Source organism: Silurus meridionalis, chromosome 17, assembly GCF_014805685.1.
Source record: "Silurus meridionalis isolate SWU-2019-XX chromosome 17, ASM1480568v1, whole genome shotgun sequence".
Taxonomy (NCBI): domain Eukaryota; kingdom Metazoa; phylum Chordata; class Actinopteri; order Siluriformes; family Siluridae; genus Silurus; species Silurus meridionalis.
In genome coordinates, this window is record NC_060900.1 from 15,223,883 (window position 1) to 15,241,052 (window position 17,170).

A 17,170-nucleotide genomic window follows, 5' to 3' on the forward strand; every position below is an offset into this window, starting at 1 on the left:
TGTCCAATGTGTCAAAGTCCTAAAGTAGACAGTTTGTTCCTATACCTTAGATACAGATCTGATAGACAGGCAGCATGAAGCAAAGTGCCCCAGTCTGGACTTCAGAAGGAAAGTGTGTCACCTAGTGGACACTAATAGTTTTAACCCATATGTCATCATAGAGCATTTTTCAAACTGCCAGCTTTTTGTAGCACCAAAATGCTGTCGAACCTAAAACAATCAATTCAACCAGGCACAATGTGTTTCTTTTAGATTTTTCAGAAACATTTTCTTCAAAGCATGTACTGTTTCTAAATATCGAAATATTTGAATAGCTTACTCTAGACATATACATATGTTCGAGCCTAATTTTAAATGTTGACCAATAAAATACCTTGATCTTCACACATACACCTCCTGAGTAAATAAACAATTTGACAAACGTCAAGAGAGACCAAACAAATACCTGTTGTGTTGTATACTATAACCCACCTCACACCTGACAACAATCTGTCAACATTAAAGGTAGACCAATCACATACCTGAACCTGTTGTTTTGTATACCCACCTTTTGAGCACATGAATAATTTGCCAACCTTTAAGGGAGACAAATCGAATACCTGGACTTTTTGCATTGCATAACGCACCTTCTGCGAATATGAACAATCTGGCAACTTCCAATTAAGACCACTCAAATACCTGGGTTTTGACCAGTCAAATACCTGGACCAGTTGTGTTCCATAACCCACCTTCTCAGAACATCAATAATCTGGCAACCTTAAAAGGGGGAAAAAATCAAATACCTGGGCCTCGACTAATCTAATATCTGGACATGTTCACATGGGCGTAAATTTCATTTAACAGTAGGGGGGGACATTACATATAAAATTTCTCATGAGAAATTTTTGAAGGGGGACACAAATAATACAGTCAAATTGTACTTACAGTATAAAGACACCGTGTCCCCACAGTGAAAAACGTTGTTTCTATCATTATTATTGTAGCACGGAGACTGCGTCAATTACAATGATAATTCAAAGTGCTTTACATAAATAAAGTAAAACTATCATAAAAAATTATCACAACAATAAAAACAAGGAATAAAAAAAAATGTTTAACATTTTATTTACAAATTAATTAAGACACTTAAGAACGGAATAGAAATTGATTATAAAAATACAGTGAGGTCAGTTCAGATGTAGCACAGCGCTCATTTAGTAAATGCACAGATAAACAATATGCTAATTGTGTGTTAATGTTAAATTAACATTATGCCAAGTCGCCCCAAATAAAACTGCATGAAAAGTTGCAGTGCACTAGTACATTAGTTGCAGTGTTAGCTGCAGTGCACTATGCTACACGCTATTGTAAACAAGCTAACGTTCACTAGATAAGTCATATTTTAATCGCTAATAGAGCAGATTCATGGAAAATCACATCATTAATCAGCATTTTTGCCGCAACTAATTTATGAATGAGTCTGCATCTACTACATTAAAGAGAATCGCTTTATTTAAAGTGAATAAAATACATTAGTTAATGGAGTTGAACATTAATTGAGCCGCAGCCACACACCTGACTCGTATGTGTAGAGAAGGTGAGATGAACACACACCTGACTCGTGTGTGTAGTAAAGCTGAGATGAACCGTACACCTGACTCGTGTGTGTAGTGAAGGTAAGATGAACACACATCTGACTCGTGTGTGTAGAGAAGGTGAGATGAACCGCACACCTGACTCGCGTGTGTAGTGAAGGTGGGATGAACCGCACACCTGACTCGCGTGTGTAGAGTAGGTGAGATGAACACACACCTGACTCGTGTGTGTGTGTGTAGAGAAGGTAAGATGAACCGCACACCTGACTCGTGTGTGTAGTGAAGGTGAGATGAACACACACCTGACTCGTGTGTGTGTAGAGAAGGTGAGATGAACCGCACACCTGACTCGTGTGTGTGTGTAGAGAAGGTGAGATGAACTGGGAAAGCAGGCAGTGGGTCAAACCACTGTGAGGAAGGGGAGGGGGAAGTCAACTGTTTCTAAATGCATTTTTGCGTTTTTTTTTCCTACTTACACAATTATTTTAGGTATACATACATATATTTTTTATATAATAGAGAATACATATAATAGAGAGTGCGATTTCTTTTAAATAATTTTTTTTTGGAGGGGGACAACCCTCGGATGGGGGGGGCATGTCCCCCCCGACCTCCCCGGGATTTACGCCCATGCATGTTCAGTAGTATTGTAAACCTAGATTTTAAATACATAAATAATCTGGCAACCTGCAAGAGAGCCCAATCACATACCTGGAACAGTTGTGTTGTATAACGCACCTTCTTGAGTGCGTGAACAATCTGGCAACGTTTACGAGAGACCAATCAATTATCTGTTGTGTTATATAACCCACATTCTGAGTTTATGAACAATTTGGCAACTTTTAAGGTAGATAAATCAAATACTTGGATATCGACCAATCAAATACCTGGGGAAGTTGCGTTGTAAAAACCCAACTCTCAAAAAGTGGACAATCTGGCAACCTTCAAGAGAGACCAATGAAATACCTGGACCTTTTATGTTGTTTAAACCACCTTCTGAGAACATCAACAATCTGGCAACCTTCAGACGAGACACGGTACACTGATCTAGAAACAGGTGCTAACTGAAGTCGTTGTTTCTATTGGCTTGTGACACGTGATGAGGAAATGACGCAGCTACTAGTGGCGGGAAATAACTACGCTACTGCAGTCTTTTTCCCCTCTACTCTCGTGCTGCTGAATTTTATTCTCGCATTATTATTACGGCAACATTCAGTTCAGTCACTTGTGTGTTTTTGAGGACATGGAAAAGACACTCGTTGTATATCAGTAGAACCATTGAGGTGGTTTGCTGCTTTCATCTAACCTTCAACCCGGTGTTTTGAAGCCTTTTTGCTGCCTCGCGTGTTACGTCGTTCTGGAAAAAGCCATGAGTTTGTTCAACCTTGAAAGGTTCCGTTTTCAGAAAGAGAAGGTTGTTGAAAATGTCGCATCTGCAGTCGGTTCACCCAAACAAGAGCAGCGCAGACTGGGGAGTAAGTGCAGCTCGGATAAGGAGAATTATCCGGGTAGGACAGACTTCCACTGCCGTGTCGCTGCCTGTTAGCATCTGAGCATCTAGTAGTGATGATGTCAGTGCTCAGTGTATACTGTCATACTACAGCGAAGGGTTGTGCAATAACAATATTGCTTTGTGTCCGCAGAACGCCAAGTGAAACCGGATGGCAGACGAGGAAGAGGAAAAATCCCACGCCATGCACTGGAGGATGTTTCCTCTGACGATGAGGCCTGTATGAAGGCGAGGTGAGTTTGCAGGCCGGCGAAAAGATTATGTGCAGTTCCTAAAAGCAAACCCCATACCTGAATATAACCCGTGTCAAAAGCGTGTAGTCAGACAGTCTTTATGAAAGCTACTGTTTTTGACAGTGTTTTAAGATGATCTAAGATAAAAAGTATGTATCGAAGTTCGAAATGAATTCAAATGAATAAAAATATTTTCTTGTTTTTTTTTTATTTTTGAAACAAAATGGAGGAGTTTAAAGTCTTGCACTGGGAGAAGGGCTTCATTCCCATCCAAACACCTTTTGAGTTGATCTGTCGGACACGCGCATTGCTGAGGGATTACAGATAATTAAGTCTATAAATCTTTAGTCTCGGAGACTATGCAGTGAATTGAGGCAGTTCATTTTCATAAAGAATCATGTAGATTAAGATTTCCCTTTCTGCTCTGATGAAAACGCCTGAGAATGTGTTTTGTAAAATAGGAAAAGGCAAACAATTTAATGCTGCTTCACATGAAACTGTTATTTTTCTGTTTGCCTTAATGCACTCCATAAGCAGTATGCATTAGTGTTAAGGAAGACTTATTCAAAGACGAACACCAAGTAAATAAAAGAAAACATTGCGACAGTTAAATTAACAAAGAAATTTTGATTAGAAACGAAAATTATCCCCACACCAACCAACCTTTCCCTTATAGATAGACATGTTGGGTTTTATCTAACTTTAATTGCACGTCTTTATTTTAAAGCAAATATGATCTCTTATATACAGTACAGACCAAAAGTTTGGACACACCTTCTCATTCAAAGAGTTCTCTTTATTTTCATGACTGAAAATTGTAGATTCACACTGAGGGCATCAAAACTATGAATTAACACGTGTGGAATTATATATGGAATTATATACATAAAAAAATGTGAAACAACTGAAAATGTCATATTGTAGGTTCGTCAAAGTAGCCACCTTTTGCTTAGATTACTGCTTTGCACACTCTTGGCATTCTTTTGATGCCTACTTTGAAGAACCTACAATATGACATATTTTCAGTTCACTTATTGTTATATATATAATTCCACATGTGTTAATTCATAGTTTTGATGCCTTCAGTGTGACTACAACTTTCACTGTTGGTCTGTACTGTATATATATAAAAATTGCTTAATTGATCACCTGCTTGCACAATACAGCACTACAGCATGCATTCAGCTGAACCCACAAAGTTCTTGGTTTGAATTTGTGAATATTTTGGTCATGAGCTTGGGAGCATGTCATTTTATGTGCGCTGCTAGCGACAGTAAACAGTGCTGTTATTATTTAGTTTTATATTGTCCATCAATGACTGTTCTTTTCTGAATCCATTTTGCTACACAACAAATGTTTTGACATTATTAAGTGGCGACAATTTGTTTTGCATTCAGGGGTCCTACAACACAGTCAACTCTAAATAATAGCAAAGAGTGTGAAAAGCACACAAATCCTGAGATGGAGGATAAGATGGCCACGCTCCTGGAAATGTTCCCTCAGAGGAGCAGAAGTGAATTGCTAGAGGTAATTTAATTTGCATTACTACTCAGTTTTTAAACAAAAACCTTTTTGTAAAACATTGTGTAGTAGTATTTGCATTTGATACTACTTATTAGTCTTTTGAAAGAACCTGATTACAATGTAAAAAACCTATTTGGAAGGATTCATGTTAATGCATAGGCTAAATTTACTTTGGTTATTTTCAAAGATGTCTTTCTGAGTAACTAAAAAACACAATTTATGGACAAAAAACTGAAGTCTCATCAATTCCAACGGGTTCATTGAAGTTTGCAGAGACACCATCAATCCATCACATCCTTGTCAACTTGTAAGACATTAGAGAACAAGTTCACATCAATCCATTGTAATGAGGATTGTATGAGGCAAAATATTAGTATCATGTGTGTTGCACAAGTATGTGACCTGTAGAAGTTTGGGCAGAAGGATGGAAAAAACTAAATATACACATCTTACCATTCATTCATTGTTTAGATTCATTTCCGGACATCATTGGATATTTGGTTCCCTGGTGGTCTAGTGGTTAGGATGCGGCGCTCTCACCACTGCGGCTCGATTTCGATCCCCGGTCAGGGAACCAACCCCTGCCACTTTCAGTGCCGGTCCCAAGCCTGGATAAATTGGGAAGGGTTGCGTTAGGAAGGGCATCCAGCGTAAAAACGTGCCAAATCCAACATGCGGAGGATCCGCTGTGGCGACCCCTAACGGGGAGAAGCCGAAAGAAAATAATATTGGATATTAAGCTACTCTGTTAACTTGTTTGAATACAGGAACCATACAAGTGGCAGGGGTGCCGTTAGGGGGGGTGCAGAGTATGCCAGGCATATGGGCCCAAGAGAATGCTAGGGGGCCCCACAATCATCAATTAAAATTTTTCCAATTTTTTTTTTTTTTAATCGTACATACATACATTTTAAATTATAACACTGTGGTGAAATAAAAAATTCCCTGTAAATAAAATTAAACTATATTAACTTTATTATTAATAATATAACATTAAATATATATGTGTATATATTATACCTATTAAGTCAACGTTTTTGAAGTGGAACCGCCAAATTCTCGCTTTGTCTAAGCATTTTTTTAATCGGTTATGTCGACTTTTTTATGTCGCCGAACCCTGATATCTCGAGCACAAGGGGGGGAAAAATTTGCCATTTAACGTCGGTTATCTCGGTGCAGCCGCAGAAGAACTCGCGAAAGTGGCGGAAAAATCAAGCCTTACAGCTGCTACAGGTGTTGTATTGTATACTGGTGAATCTCTGCTGTTAGTTAGTGCACATATGCCTTTTGTTGTTAAATGTTATGCGATGAACGGGAGGTGAAAGTAGAAGCGCGGCGCTGAACAGCACACGGGAGAACGTGGGATGAGCAAAAGCATAGAATGAACACCAGCAGGATCGGGGGGGAAAACCGTGATGCGCTTTGGGAAGAAAAGCACAGCCGTTGAGAGAGTGCCGGTGGGAAGGCACGTACCGGGATACGCATGAGCGATAACGACCGCCGTGAACCAACATATACCAACAATAACGGATGGTGAGAGTGTGGAAGTTTAAATAGGAGCTGGTGATGATGCTAAACGAGCACCATATGTGCGCGATTGAAGCCGGGAGCTTCAGAGAAAGCATCAGAGCAGAGAAAGGTGGATTCCTGACAGATAAACATGTACTGTATGTACATTTTTATAGCATGCCTTAATCAAACAAATCGCGGCAACGCTGTTGTGTAAAAAACCCTCCAAAAACACGTGCATGCACATTCTCATTTATTAACGCACATCATGTACATAAAGAAATTTCAAGCACGTTAATATACTGCCGCCATATTGATTTTCGTTTATCTCGATCATCGGTTACCTCGATGCTTTTTGGCAACCCCCTAGGACATCGACATAACCGGGTTCCACTGTATGTGTGTGTGTGTGTATGTATATGTGTGTATGACATATATATATATATATATGGCCCAAAATTCTGTCTTGCATACCCCCCTTAAAACTGTTAATTGCGCCTCTGCACAGTGGGGTGACAGATTCTGTCAAGTTTTAGATTTAGTCATGCATTAAGAAATAGTTATAAATACATACACCATGCCATCCTGACGCAAAATCAGCAAGCCATGCGATATTTATTTTGCCTTATGGACAATTGTAACCATAGTAACATACAGTCACAGTTACATACAGAGAGACTTTGCCTAATAACCTTAACTAAGCTAAACGGATGGTTTATGGCAGTATGGCCTCGGACCATTTGAAGATATAGCATCTTATTGCACTACTTTGTCTCTGTGTATGATAAAAATGTTGCACTACATTAACATTAAAGACAGCATTCCCAGGCAAATGACCATTGGATAAGCAGGATCTTTCTCTCACACCTCATTTCACCAAAGAAACATAAATTGTGAACTCTGCTGTCCTGAGGGCTTTTCTGTCCTGCTAAACTTTGCAAATGCACCATGACAGTATATGGAAAACTGCAACTCCTTCCATAGATCTATTCTAACCAAAAAAAAATAATCAACAACAACTTTACAATAAACGTGTTAATATTAACCATTCACATTCCAGCCTGATTTGCTTTCTGAACTATGCTTTTAGGAAAAAATTAAAATCAGATTTGGTCTTTTTAATCCTCCTGTTGATCAAACTGCTTTTACTGTAGTCCCTTGCTGTGGGTAAATGGGAAAACCATTTAAGAGTTTAAACTCTTCCTTTAACATTTTTATATCAGATAATATTGGTTTATTGCAGCTTAGCTGGACTTGTTGAAAGTCCCCAGGAGTAGAGTTGTGTTCAGGTTGCAAGTTTGACACAGTGGCATGATTTCATCTTATTGCATTGTGTTTGACAGGTGATTGAGAATACCAGCACGCTAGAGGGAGCTGTGGCACATTGTTTGTTCTGCTTCAAAGATAAAGGTATAGGTGTAATGCATTATTAAGAACTGAATTAATTTTCAAATTAATGCTTTTTACCTGTTACTGTGTTGAAATAGACTGACAGTATATACAAATAATATGGTATGGCTGGATATCTGACAGATTTATCCAAGACAAAAGGTGTCGCAGTGCACAGCGATGATGCTGAGATGCAGCCAAAGAAGCGGCGGAAGATGGTGGTACGGTTTGCTTAATTTTTATTTTTGTTTTCTTGTAATATGCACGATAATTCAGTATGTATTTTCTTTTAGGAACCAGATTCTGAAGAGTCAGAGTCTGAAGAGGAGAACGATGAGCCAAGCAAAGAAAAGGAAGATGCTTTGGTTCACAAGCTAAAAAGGAAATTTCCAGAAATGGACAAAGTGGTGGGTTAAAATTGTTGTGTAAGAAGGCAGTGAAGAAGTCTGCACTTGTGCATGAGCTGTGTGTAGTGATTATTTGTGTTTTACAGGTATTAAGAGATGTTCTGAAAGAGCACGAGTGGGATTTTGAAAATGCCTTGGGCTCATTATATATGTTTTCATCAGAATCTGGTAAGTTTTTGAAATATTTTTGGTCTATTTTGGTTAGAGGTGTTATGATATAAAAGCTGTGGTATCTTAGTAAATAAAAAAAAAAAACTGCATTGCATTATCAGCTTTCTTATTTTAGACACTGAATGCATTTTAGGGTTTCATTTGCAGCTTATTGAAACCTTAGGAAAATCGAATATGAGACTAGAGAGTCTAGTTTTGCCTGATCCATTCCTCTGGGAAAGGCTGCCTAGATGCCATTTACACAAGAACAAATGTTTGATATTAACATCAGCATATGGTCCAAGTCAACATGCTAATGCACTTGCCACTGACCTAAGAGTATGATTAGAAGAAGCATGTTTAATGTTTTTGTAGTTCATTTTGTTTGGTTACACCTTTTGAAATCTTGAGTCTGCAGATCGTACAGGGGAGTGAGTGTGGGCTTGAGTAATTTTACTGTACCTTGCTCCATTTTGAGATGAATACCCTACTTCATTATGCACTGTGTTGAGTGTTTAATACCAAGACACATTAAATCGAGAGCCTTTATTTAAACATTAGTTTGTGTCATCTTGTTAAAGCCTTAAATGTTGGTTCTATGCTCCTTAGAATTAAATCGCACACAAAACGTGAGGATGGATATGTGAAAAGTTGTTTTTTTTCCTCTTTTTCTCTTGTAGACTCTAGCCCAATAGAGAATGAAAAAAAGATTTCAAGTAATTCAAAGCTATCAAACAGCAGCCAAGTGAGCAGTAAAGATAAGCAAAAGCCAAATTCTTCTAGTCTTACAAGATGGCTATCAGCTGTGTCTAGTGAATCTCCTTCAAAACCACGGTCCTCCTCCAATAGATCAAACTTGAGAGGAAGCAAAACAGCCAGTCATAAGCCTGAAAGAGCAAAAACCGAAAAGTTAAAACCGGAACAAAATGAAGACTTCGATGACTCAGAACCGGACACTGATGCCGAGGATGTTTCCGACGAATTTGACATGGAGGATGAATATGATTGCTTTGATCCTGCAGTTCAGGAGCAGATCATACAGTTTATCCAGGAGGCTTCGTTGGATGAACTGACTTTGATAGCTGGCTGCTCATTGAAAAAAGCCCAGAAGATTATTTCACTGAGACCATTTAACACATGGAAAGATGTGGTAAGGTGTTTTTTTTAAGAAGCACTGTAATGTGGTCTTATGCATGTTTTTGCTTTTGTAATGCTATTCCGTGTAGGATCAATCAACACTCCAGTGTACCAGATGTGCTGGCAGAGGGCAAATACTTTAAGAATTTTATATGAAAATGCTGAAACATTTGTCAAATCTATTTCCCCCCCAGAATGAGCAGTTCTTTAAGGGAAATGGCTTGTCTATGGATTTGGTGCATGGCTGTAAGAAAGTCCTGAGGGAAAGGCAAGTACTGAAGCAGCTCATGAACAAGTGTGAGCGCATAGCCAGGAAGATGACTACAGATGTAACCCAGGTCATAGAAAAAGGCATGGGCTCCATGAAACAGCCAACCACCCTCAACAGCAAGTGAGCTTGGATTTATTACTTACCTCTTGTGCAAAAATGTTCTTCATGAATTTTGTATGCATGGAGTGAAGTGTTCACTAATTAATACTAAATCCGATCTGCAGGATTTGTGCAACAAACCCTGATGCATGTGCAGAAATTAAATAAAACCTATTAGAAAGGCTCATTGGCTGTATTGAGACTTTAGCAGATATAGGGAGGAGTTAATGGTGTAGTATCATGGTGCACATTTGTTATTCAAACCCAGAATTAATCACTTTAAAAGGTTACATGCACAGTGTTTGTTACATGTTTCAATATATCTGTAAATAATTTATCTTGTCACAAAAAATGATTTTATTTTCATTACTGAATTGGTAAATGAGTTACAGTTGTATGCAATTTTCATTTATAAATATTTGGGTGTTTGGATCAGCAATTTCATTTTGATTTATCAAATAACTGAAGGACACATTAATATTTCAGTAGTGAAATGAGGTTTATTGGATTAACAGAAAATGTGCAATATACATCAAAAACGAAATTAGACAGGTGCATAAATTTGGGCACCCTAACAGAAAAATCACATCAATACTTAGTAGAGCCTCCTTTAGCAGAAATAACAGCCTATGGCCTGTAATGATTGTCTGGATTAATCGTATTTTGGACCATTCCTCCTTAAAAAACATCTCCAGTTCAGTTAGGTTTGATGGTTGCCGAGCATGGACAACCCGCTTCAATGACATTCAGGTCTGGGTACTGGGATGGCCATTCCAGAACATTGTACTTGTTCCGCTGCATAAATGCCCGAGTAGATTTTGAGCAGTGTTTTGGGTCATTGTCTTGTTGAAATATCCAACCCCGGCATAACTTCAACTTTGTGACTGATTCCTCAACATTATTCTCAAGAATCTGCTGATATTGAGTGAAATCCATGTGACCCTCAACTTTAACCAGATTCCCAGTACTGGCACTGGCCACACAGCCCCACAGCATGATGGAACCTCGCCCAAATTTTACTGTGGGTAGCAAGTTATTTTTTTTTTTTTTTTTTGGAACGCTGTGTTCTTTTTGCCGCCATGCATAATAACGCCCCTTGTTATGACCAAATAACTCAATCTTTTTCATCAGTCCACAGCACCTTATTTCAAAATGAAGCTGGCTTGTCCAAATGTGTGTTTGCATACCTCAAGCGACTCCGTTTGTGGCGTGTGTGCAGAAAATGCTTCTTTTCGCCTCACTCTCCCATACAGCTTCTCCTTGTGCAAAGTGCGCTGAATTGTTGAACGATGCACAGTGACACCATCTGCAGCAAGTTGATGATGTAGGTCTTTGGAGGTTATCTGTGGGCTGTTTTTAACCATTCTCACCATCCTTCGCCTTTGCCTCTCCAATATTTTATGTGGCCTGCCACCTCTGGCCTTTACAAGAACTGTGCCTATGGTCTTCCATTTCCTCACTATGTTCCTCACAGTGGACACTGACAGCTTATAGCTCTGCACTAACTTTTTGTAGTCTTCCCCTAAAACATAATGTTAAACAATCTTTTTCAGGTCATTTGAGAGTTGTTTTGAGACCCCCATGTTGCCACTCTTTAGAGGAGAGTCAAAGAGAACAACAACTTGCAGTTGGCCACCTCAAATACCTCATGATGGGATGCACCTGTCTATGAAGTTCAAGGCTTAATGAGCTCGCCAAACCAATTGTGTGTTCCAATTAATCAGTGCTAAGTAGTTACAGGTATTCAAATCAACAAAATGACAAGGGTGCCCAAATTTATGCACCTGTCTAATTTCTTTTTGATGCATATTGCGCATTTTCTGTTACTCCAATAAACCTAATTTCACTACCGAAATGTTACTGTCCTTCAAACACCCAAATATTTATAAATGAAAATCGTCAGGGGTTCCTAAACTTTTGCATACAACTGTAGCATTAATGGGTAAAAAAAGAAATAATTCCCATGATTTTATTAACATTATCTTTCTAAATTAATAATGTAAATAAATAAATTATAATTAAGCGAACTCCAATAAACTAAATCTTGCTTTAAAAAAAGGTTTGTAGGTACATTATTTTTTGATTTGATATTAAATCTATAGTTATTAGTAATCTTTTGTCCTCACTTAGGTTAAAACTACAGCCATATCAGCTGATAGGATTGAAGTGGCTTATTCTCTTACACCAGCATAATCTCGGTGGGATCCTAGCTGATGAGATGGTGAGTGTATGATTTTTTTATTTATTCATTTAACTTATTTGTAGTATAACTCTATTCAAGTCCAATTAAAATGTTTAGTTGGCTAATTTTAAATTCACTATTCTGGTTTTGGTGATAGCAAAATTTAAGTTTAAATCCAATATCATTTTGTAGAATCATATATTTTTAGGTAATGAAATTTATATGCTTTTTTTTTTTTTATAAATCTTTTCAGGGCTTAGGGAAGACAATTCAGGCAATTTCTTTTTTGGCTCATCTTTATCAGAAGGGGATTAAAGGCCCTCACCTCATCACTGTACCCTCTTCCACACTGGGTAAGAACACTTAACCACCTGATTGACATGACTATCTGCTTTCTATGCACATGTGCAGCACAGAACCCTTGCACTCAATATATTCAAAGTTTTGCAAGCTTTCAAGTAAACGCCACAAAGCCAAATTAATGATTTCCCCCTTCTCATTACTGTAAAATATGGATGCTCATATAAATGTATATGAACAAGATTAAATAATTATACTTGTTTGCATCTTATCTGAATTATTTTTATATACAGTGGAACCTTGATACTCGCGAGAAGCCGCAAGGGGCTAACATTTCAAAACACAAAATAACTCATTAGCATATTATTTTTTTACTAATAAATTACATAATGTTTGAAAAACTATTTTATGATTGTATTATTCATTTACAGTAGTAAATAAAACATTTGACAAGTAATTCACAATTTTTGTTGAGTTTACAGTACATGTACAATTCCCCTTGAAAAGGCCAACAGTAAAACCAACAGTAAAACCTTGCGATTTTTTTTGTTACTCACGAGGGGTACTCATCAAGGTTGCACTGTATACATTATTAAGAAAAGGTCTGTAGGTGGACAATGCAGATAAATTTAGCTTGCACTAGAAGCCTAGTACATATGATGTAAATCAAACATTTGATTTACAGCATGGTTAATTGTTTTATTTCTGTTTTACTCGAAGATAATAGTTAGTTAGTAAGTAAACCCCCACTTCACCACGGTTCGAATCTCGTGCCCCGTGTTTATCGCGGAATTGCATTCGCCACACAACTAATTTGTTCAGCTGATTTTCTCGTGGATAGCACGATAGACTAAAAAACTTGAAATATAATGTTGAAAATAATGTATAATATAGCCTATGTTTCTGCCAGCATTGTATAAAGAGCTACACATTCTGAATGGATGGTAGACATCCCAAGTGAAAAGAGATTGCGCCATCTCTCCAAGAGAAATAATACAAATGAGACAATTGGCTTGTTGCACACTAGTGTAAAAGACATGGACATTATTACTGACCATTTACAGAGGTCCCAATTGTACCACTTGTTTGAAAGGTATCTCCTAGCTTAAACTTAATATCACCATATGTTTTTGGTCTTTTATTGTATTCCCCTAAATCAGTGGCATTAGTTTACATGCATTGGTTTAGCTTGTTGGCACTTTTGAAGTAAACTTTATCTCTCGCTGCAGATAATTGGGTAAGGGAGCTGGAGCTGTGGTGTCCCAGCCTAAAGGTCCTTGTTTATTATGGTGAGTAATTGACGTATTCTATGATTTGATGCTTTGAAATTAGATTCTGGTTCTAAAAGATCTTTTATTCTGTTTAATATAACTTGTGTATGCATACCACCTAGGCTCTGTAGAGGACCGTAAATACCTCCGCCAGGATATTCTCAACAACCAAGTGAAATTCAATGTTATTGTGTCTACGTAAGTTTGAAGAGTGAAATAAGATCTTATCTTTTTTTTTTATACTTTTATGATCTAATTATTGTTGCGAAGTTGTCAGGTTTAACTGCTGTTTAAAGTTTTGTGGGGGTTGTTTGTTTGTTTTTCAGATATAACCTAACAATAGGCAATGAGAGTGACCGCAGTCTTTTCCGCAAGTTGAAATTGAAGTGTGCCGTGTTTGATGAGGGTCACATGTTGAAGAACATGAACTCGCTACGCTACCGCCATCTTATGGCCATTAATGTTAGTGCAGTCTTATATTCCATCATTAACTGATGAGTAAATATTAATTAGTTTAAATATTTTTTTTTCTTCAAGCATTTACAATTTAGACATCAAAAGTTTAATTGTGCTGACCTTGCAGATTCTGTTAATTGATTTAAAATGTTTTGTTTTTTGTAGACTGAAAAGAGATTGTTGCTTACTGGAACACCTTTACAAAACAACCTATTGGAACTCATATCTCTGCTCAACTTTATTATGCCCTCCATGTTCTCCAGCAGTACTTCACAGATTTCCAAGATGTTCTCCACGGTAGGCCAAGGTCTTGTATTTGTAATTTTAGAGACCTGGCAGTAATCAAAGTTTAGAGAACCAGTAATCTGTCTTGTGGTATTGTGGTATGTGTCAGAGGTGACCTTTTCTAAATGTCAGTGGCATACAAATAAATAATGGGGATCTGAAGACAACTCTTGAAATTAAGAGGATCCAAAAACTACTGATTCATTTAGATGTATAAAGCAAGAATGTCTAATGCATTAAATTCATGTGAAAATTAAGTTTTTTGCTGTCTTCACTTTTGCTATTTCCCTTTGTTTGCATTTTTGTGCTTTATGGTGATTTTGCTTAACTTGGACAATTAATTTTTCATGTCATTGTCTGATAGAAATCATCAGAAGAGGAAAGTTCTTTCCATAAAGAGAGAATTGCACAAGCCAGGCTCATCATGAAGCCCTTCATCTTGAGACGTGTCAAGAGTGAGGTAATGACTGCTGATAAACTAATTTAAGATGATCAAATTCCGTTGTTGGCAATACTTAAAACATTTAAGTATTTTAAGAAGTAATCTGTGGATTCTGTAGGTGCTGAAAGAACTACCACCCAAGGTGGAGAAGATCAATATGTGTCCCATGAGTGAGGCTCAGCAGAAGCTCTATCATTCTCTCTTCAGTAGGCTCAAGAACACCGTTAATGGAGAGAGTATGTGCAAAAAATTTGTTAATGTGATAATTAGTTCTTTGTATGATTTCACAACAGCATAGAGAAGAAAAGCTGTCAATAAAAATGTGTACGTGTCATACGCACTTTCCTGCGTCTATGTTTTCAGAGCGAGAGCTCAGTAATGTGATGATGCAGCTAAGAAAAATGGCCAATCATCCCCTGTTGCACCGGCAGTACTATACAACCGAGAAGCTTGCAGCAATGAGCCGAGCTATGCTGAAGGTCAGCACCTGGTTATTGTGTTGGATTGGGTAGTGTTTAAATATACAGTATTTGTACGGCGTCTCGCATTTTTCCTTTATTCGAGCATTTCTTTGTTTACTAGGAGCCAACACATTTTGATGCGGACCCTGCACTGATCCAGGAAGACATGGCAGTAATGTCAGACTTTGAGCTCCATAACCTTTGTAAAGAATACACCTCCATCTCCAGGTTTCAACTAGAAAAAGAGCTTCTCCTGGATTCTGGGAAGTTTTTCCTGCTTACCAAGTTATTAGCTGAGCTCAAAGAGAAGGTAGCATACATGAGCATCCTCACATCCTGTGACATGATTTGTAGGCTATATTTCATTTTTACTGTCCACTGTATGACACTTCTTCTGCTCAGGGTGACCGAGCAGTGCTCTTTAGCCAGTTCACCATGATGCTGGACATTGTGGAGGTTCTGCTGAAACACCTTGGTTATCAGTATGTTCGGTTGGATGGCTCCACGCCTATGGCAGATAGGTTAGTGTGCATTTGCCTGCAGCACTCTACATCACTGTGGTGGGCTAATTCTTTCTTTTGACAATATATATATTTTTTTTTTCTTCCCTCTGTAGAATTGGCCTCATAGATAAATACAACACAGACCCTGAAATGTTCATCTTCCTTCTGTCAACTCGCGCTGGTGGCCAGGGGATCAACCTCGCCTCTGCTAATGTAGTGATTCTTCATGATATTGACTGCAATCCTTTTAATGATAAACAAGCAGAGGATCGATGCCATAGAATGGGACAGAGCAGGTTCGTAGAACATCCAAATAAATAAAATCAAGCACTTTAGTTGTTTATGGACTTGTTTGTGTTTTGCTATATGCATGCTAAATGCTATGTTTACATTTTTAATTCAGAGAAGTCATAGTTGAGTAGACCGGTTCGACCATATGAAGTGTTCTCCATGTTGCTTCAGTAAAATATCAGGAATGCTTAGAGCACTTGTCAGTTCTTGGAGTATTGATGATGGCCTGTTGCCTATTTACAGGACTGTGCGGGTTATAAAATTGATTAGTAAAGATTCCATAGAGGTCTGCATGCTTCGTGTAGGGCAGGAGAAACTCAAACTCGAGCAAGACATGACTACTGATGAAGGTAAGCATTAAAAAATAACCCTTAACCACATGTTTTACTGTATTGCCCAGGGGTCGCCAATCTTTTCCAGAAAGGGCCAGTGTGGGTGCTGGTTTTTATTCCAACCAAGCAAGTCCACAACAAATTCTACCTGTTCAAATCTAATGATCTTCATTTTCAATGACTATCAGGTGTGGCCATTGATTGGTTGGAATGAAAACCTGCACCCACACTGGCCCTTTCTGGAAAAGATTGGAGACCCCTGGTATAGCATAAATAAAGGTTTTTTTGTTTTCCTTCCAGGTGAAGAGGGATCAATGTCTGAGGCTGTAGCTGAGCTGTTAAAAGTATCACTGGGGCTTTGACATTAAAATGCTTAGTATAGATGCATGCAGGTTAGCCCTATAAATACACTTTCTCTTATGAATGTGTTACCATGCACTTGCTAGTCATATGTGTCTGTATATGTAACCAAAAGCCATTGTCATTTCTTGTCCGACTGAAAAAACCTTGTCAGATCATATTTTACCGATAGTGTTTTTGTACGGTTCTGTTTCATGTCCTCATTTTGGCTCAGGTTGAAAGTATAGCACTGCCTAAATGTACCATTTAGTTATTTCTTGTTTTGTGTTCCAAACTGCCCTATACTTTTTTTTGTTGTATTATGTATTGTTGTACATGTTCCTGTCAAATAAAGACAATTTTTATAGTCTATTTTAAGTTGTTTCTTTAATTATGATCCATGTGTAGTAGAATAGAAGTTGCATCAATATAGATGGCTTTGTGACTGGGAACAGTGAAATGAATTTCAAATGGCTGGCTTTAACCTTTTCATTTTTAAGGTAGT

General features: G+C 37.9%; 1 protein-coding gene across 2 annotated transcripts; it reads left to right on the top strand.

Annotated features, from left to right (window-relative positions):
* Nucleotides 1-2,674: 2,674 nt before the first annotated feature.
* smarcad1a (SWI/SNF-related, matrix-associated actin-dependent regulator of chromatin, subfamily a, containing DEAD/H box 1 a) lies at nucleotides 2,675-17,037 on the top strand. 2 transcript variants are annotated; one of them, XM_046872131.1, is made up of 23 exons: nucleotides 2,675-3,082; nucleotides 3,218-3,317; nucleotides 4,715-4,844; nucleotides 7,694-7,760; nucleotides 7,884-7,957; nucleotides 8,033-8,146; nucleotides 8,233-8,314; nucleotides 8,977-9,446; nucleotides 9,628-9,824; nucleotides 11,934-12,024; nucleotides 12,239-12,338; nucleotides 13,515-13,574; nucleotides 13,679-13,754; nucleotides 13,883-14,018; nucleotides 14,178-14,309; nucleotides 14,662-14,757; nucleotides 14,858-14,975; nucleotides 15,103-15,218; nucleotides 15,322-15,510; nucleotides 15,603-15,721; nucleotides 15,817-15,999; nucleotides 16,238-16,344; nucleotides 16,627-17,037. In XM_046872131.1, exons 1-23 carry the CDS (start codon nucleotides 2,944-2,946, stop codon nucleotides 16,686-16,688), a joined length of 2,958 nt encoding a protein of 985 aa, XP_046728087.1. In that variant the 5' UTR covers nucleotides 2,675-2,943; the 3' UTR covers nucleotides 16,689-17,037. The 2 variants fall into 2 exon arrangements, with proteins under 2 accessions (XP_046728087.1, XP_046728086.1); XM_046872130.1 differs by having other exon boundaries at nucleotides 2,676-3,082; nucleotides 7,884-7,960.
* Nucleotides 17,038-17,170: the final 133 nt, after the last annotated feature.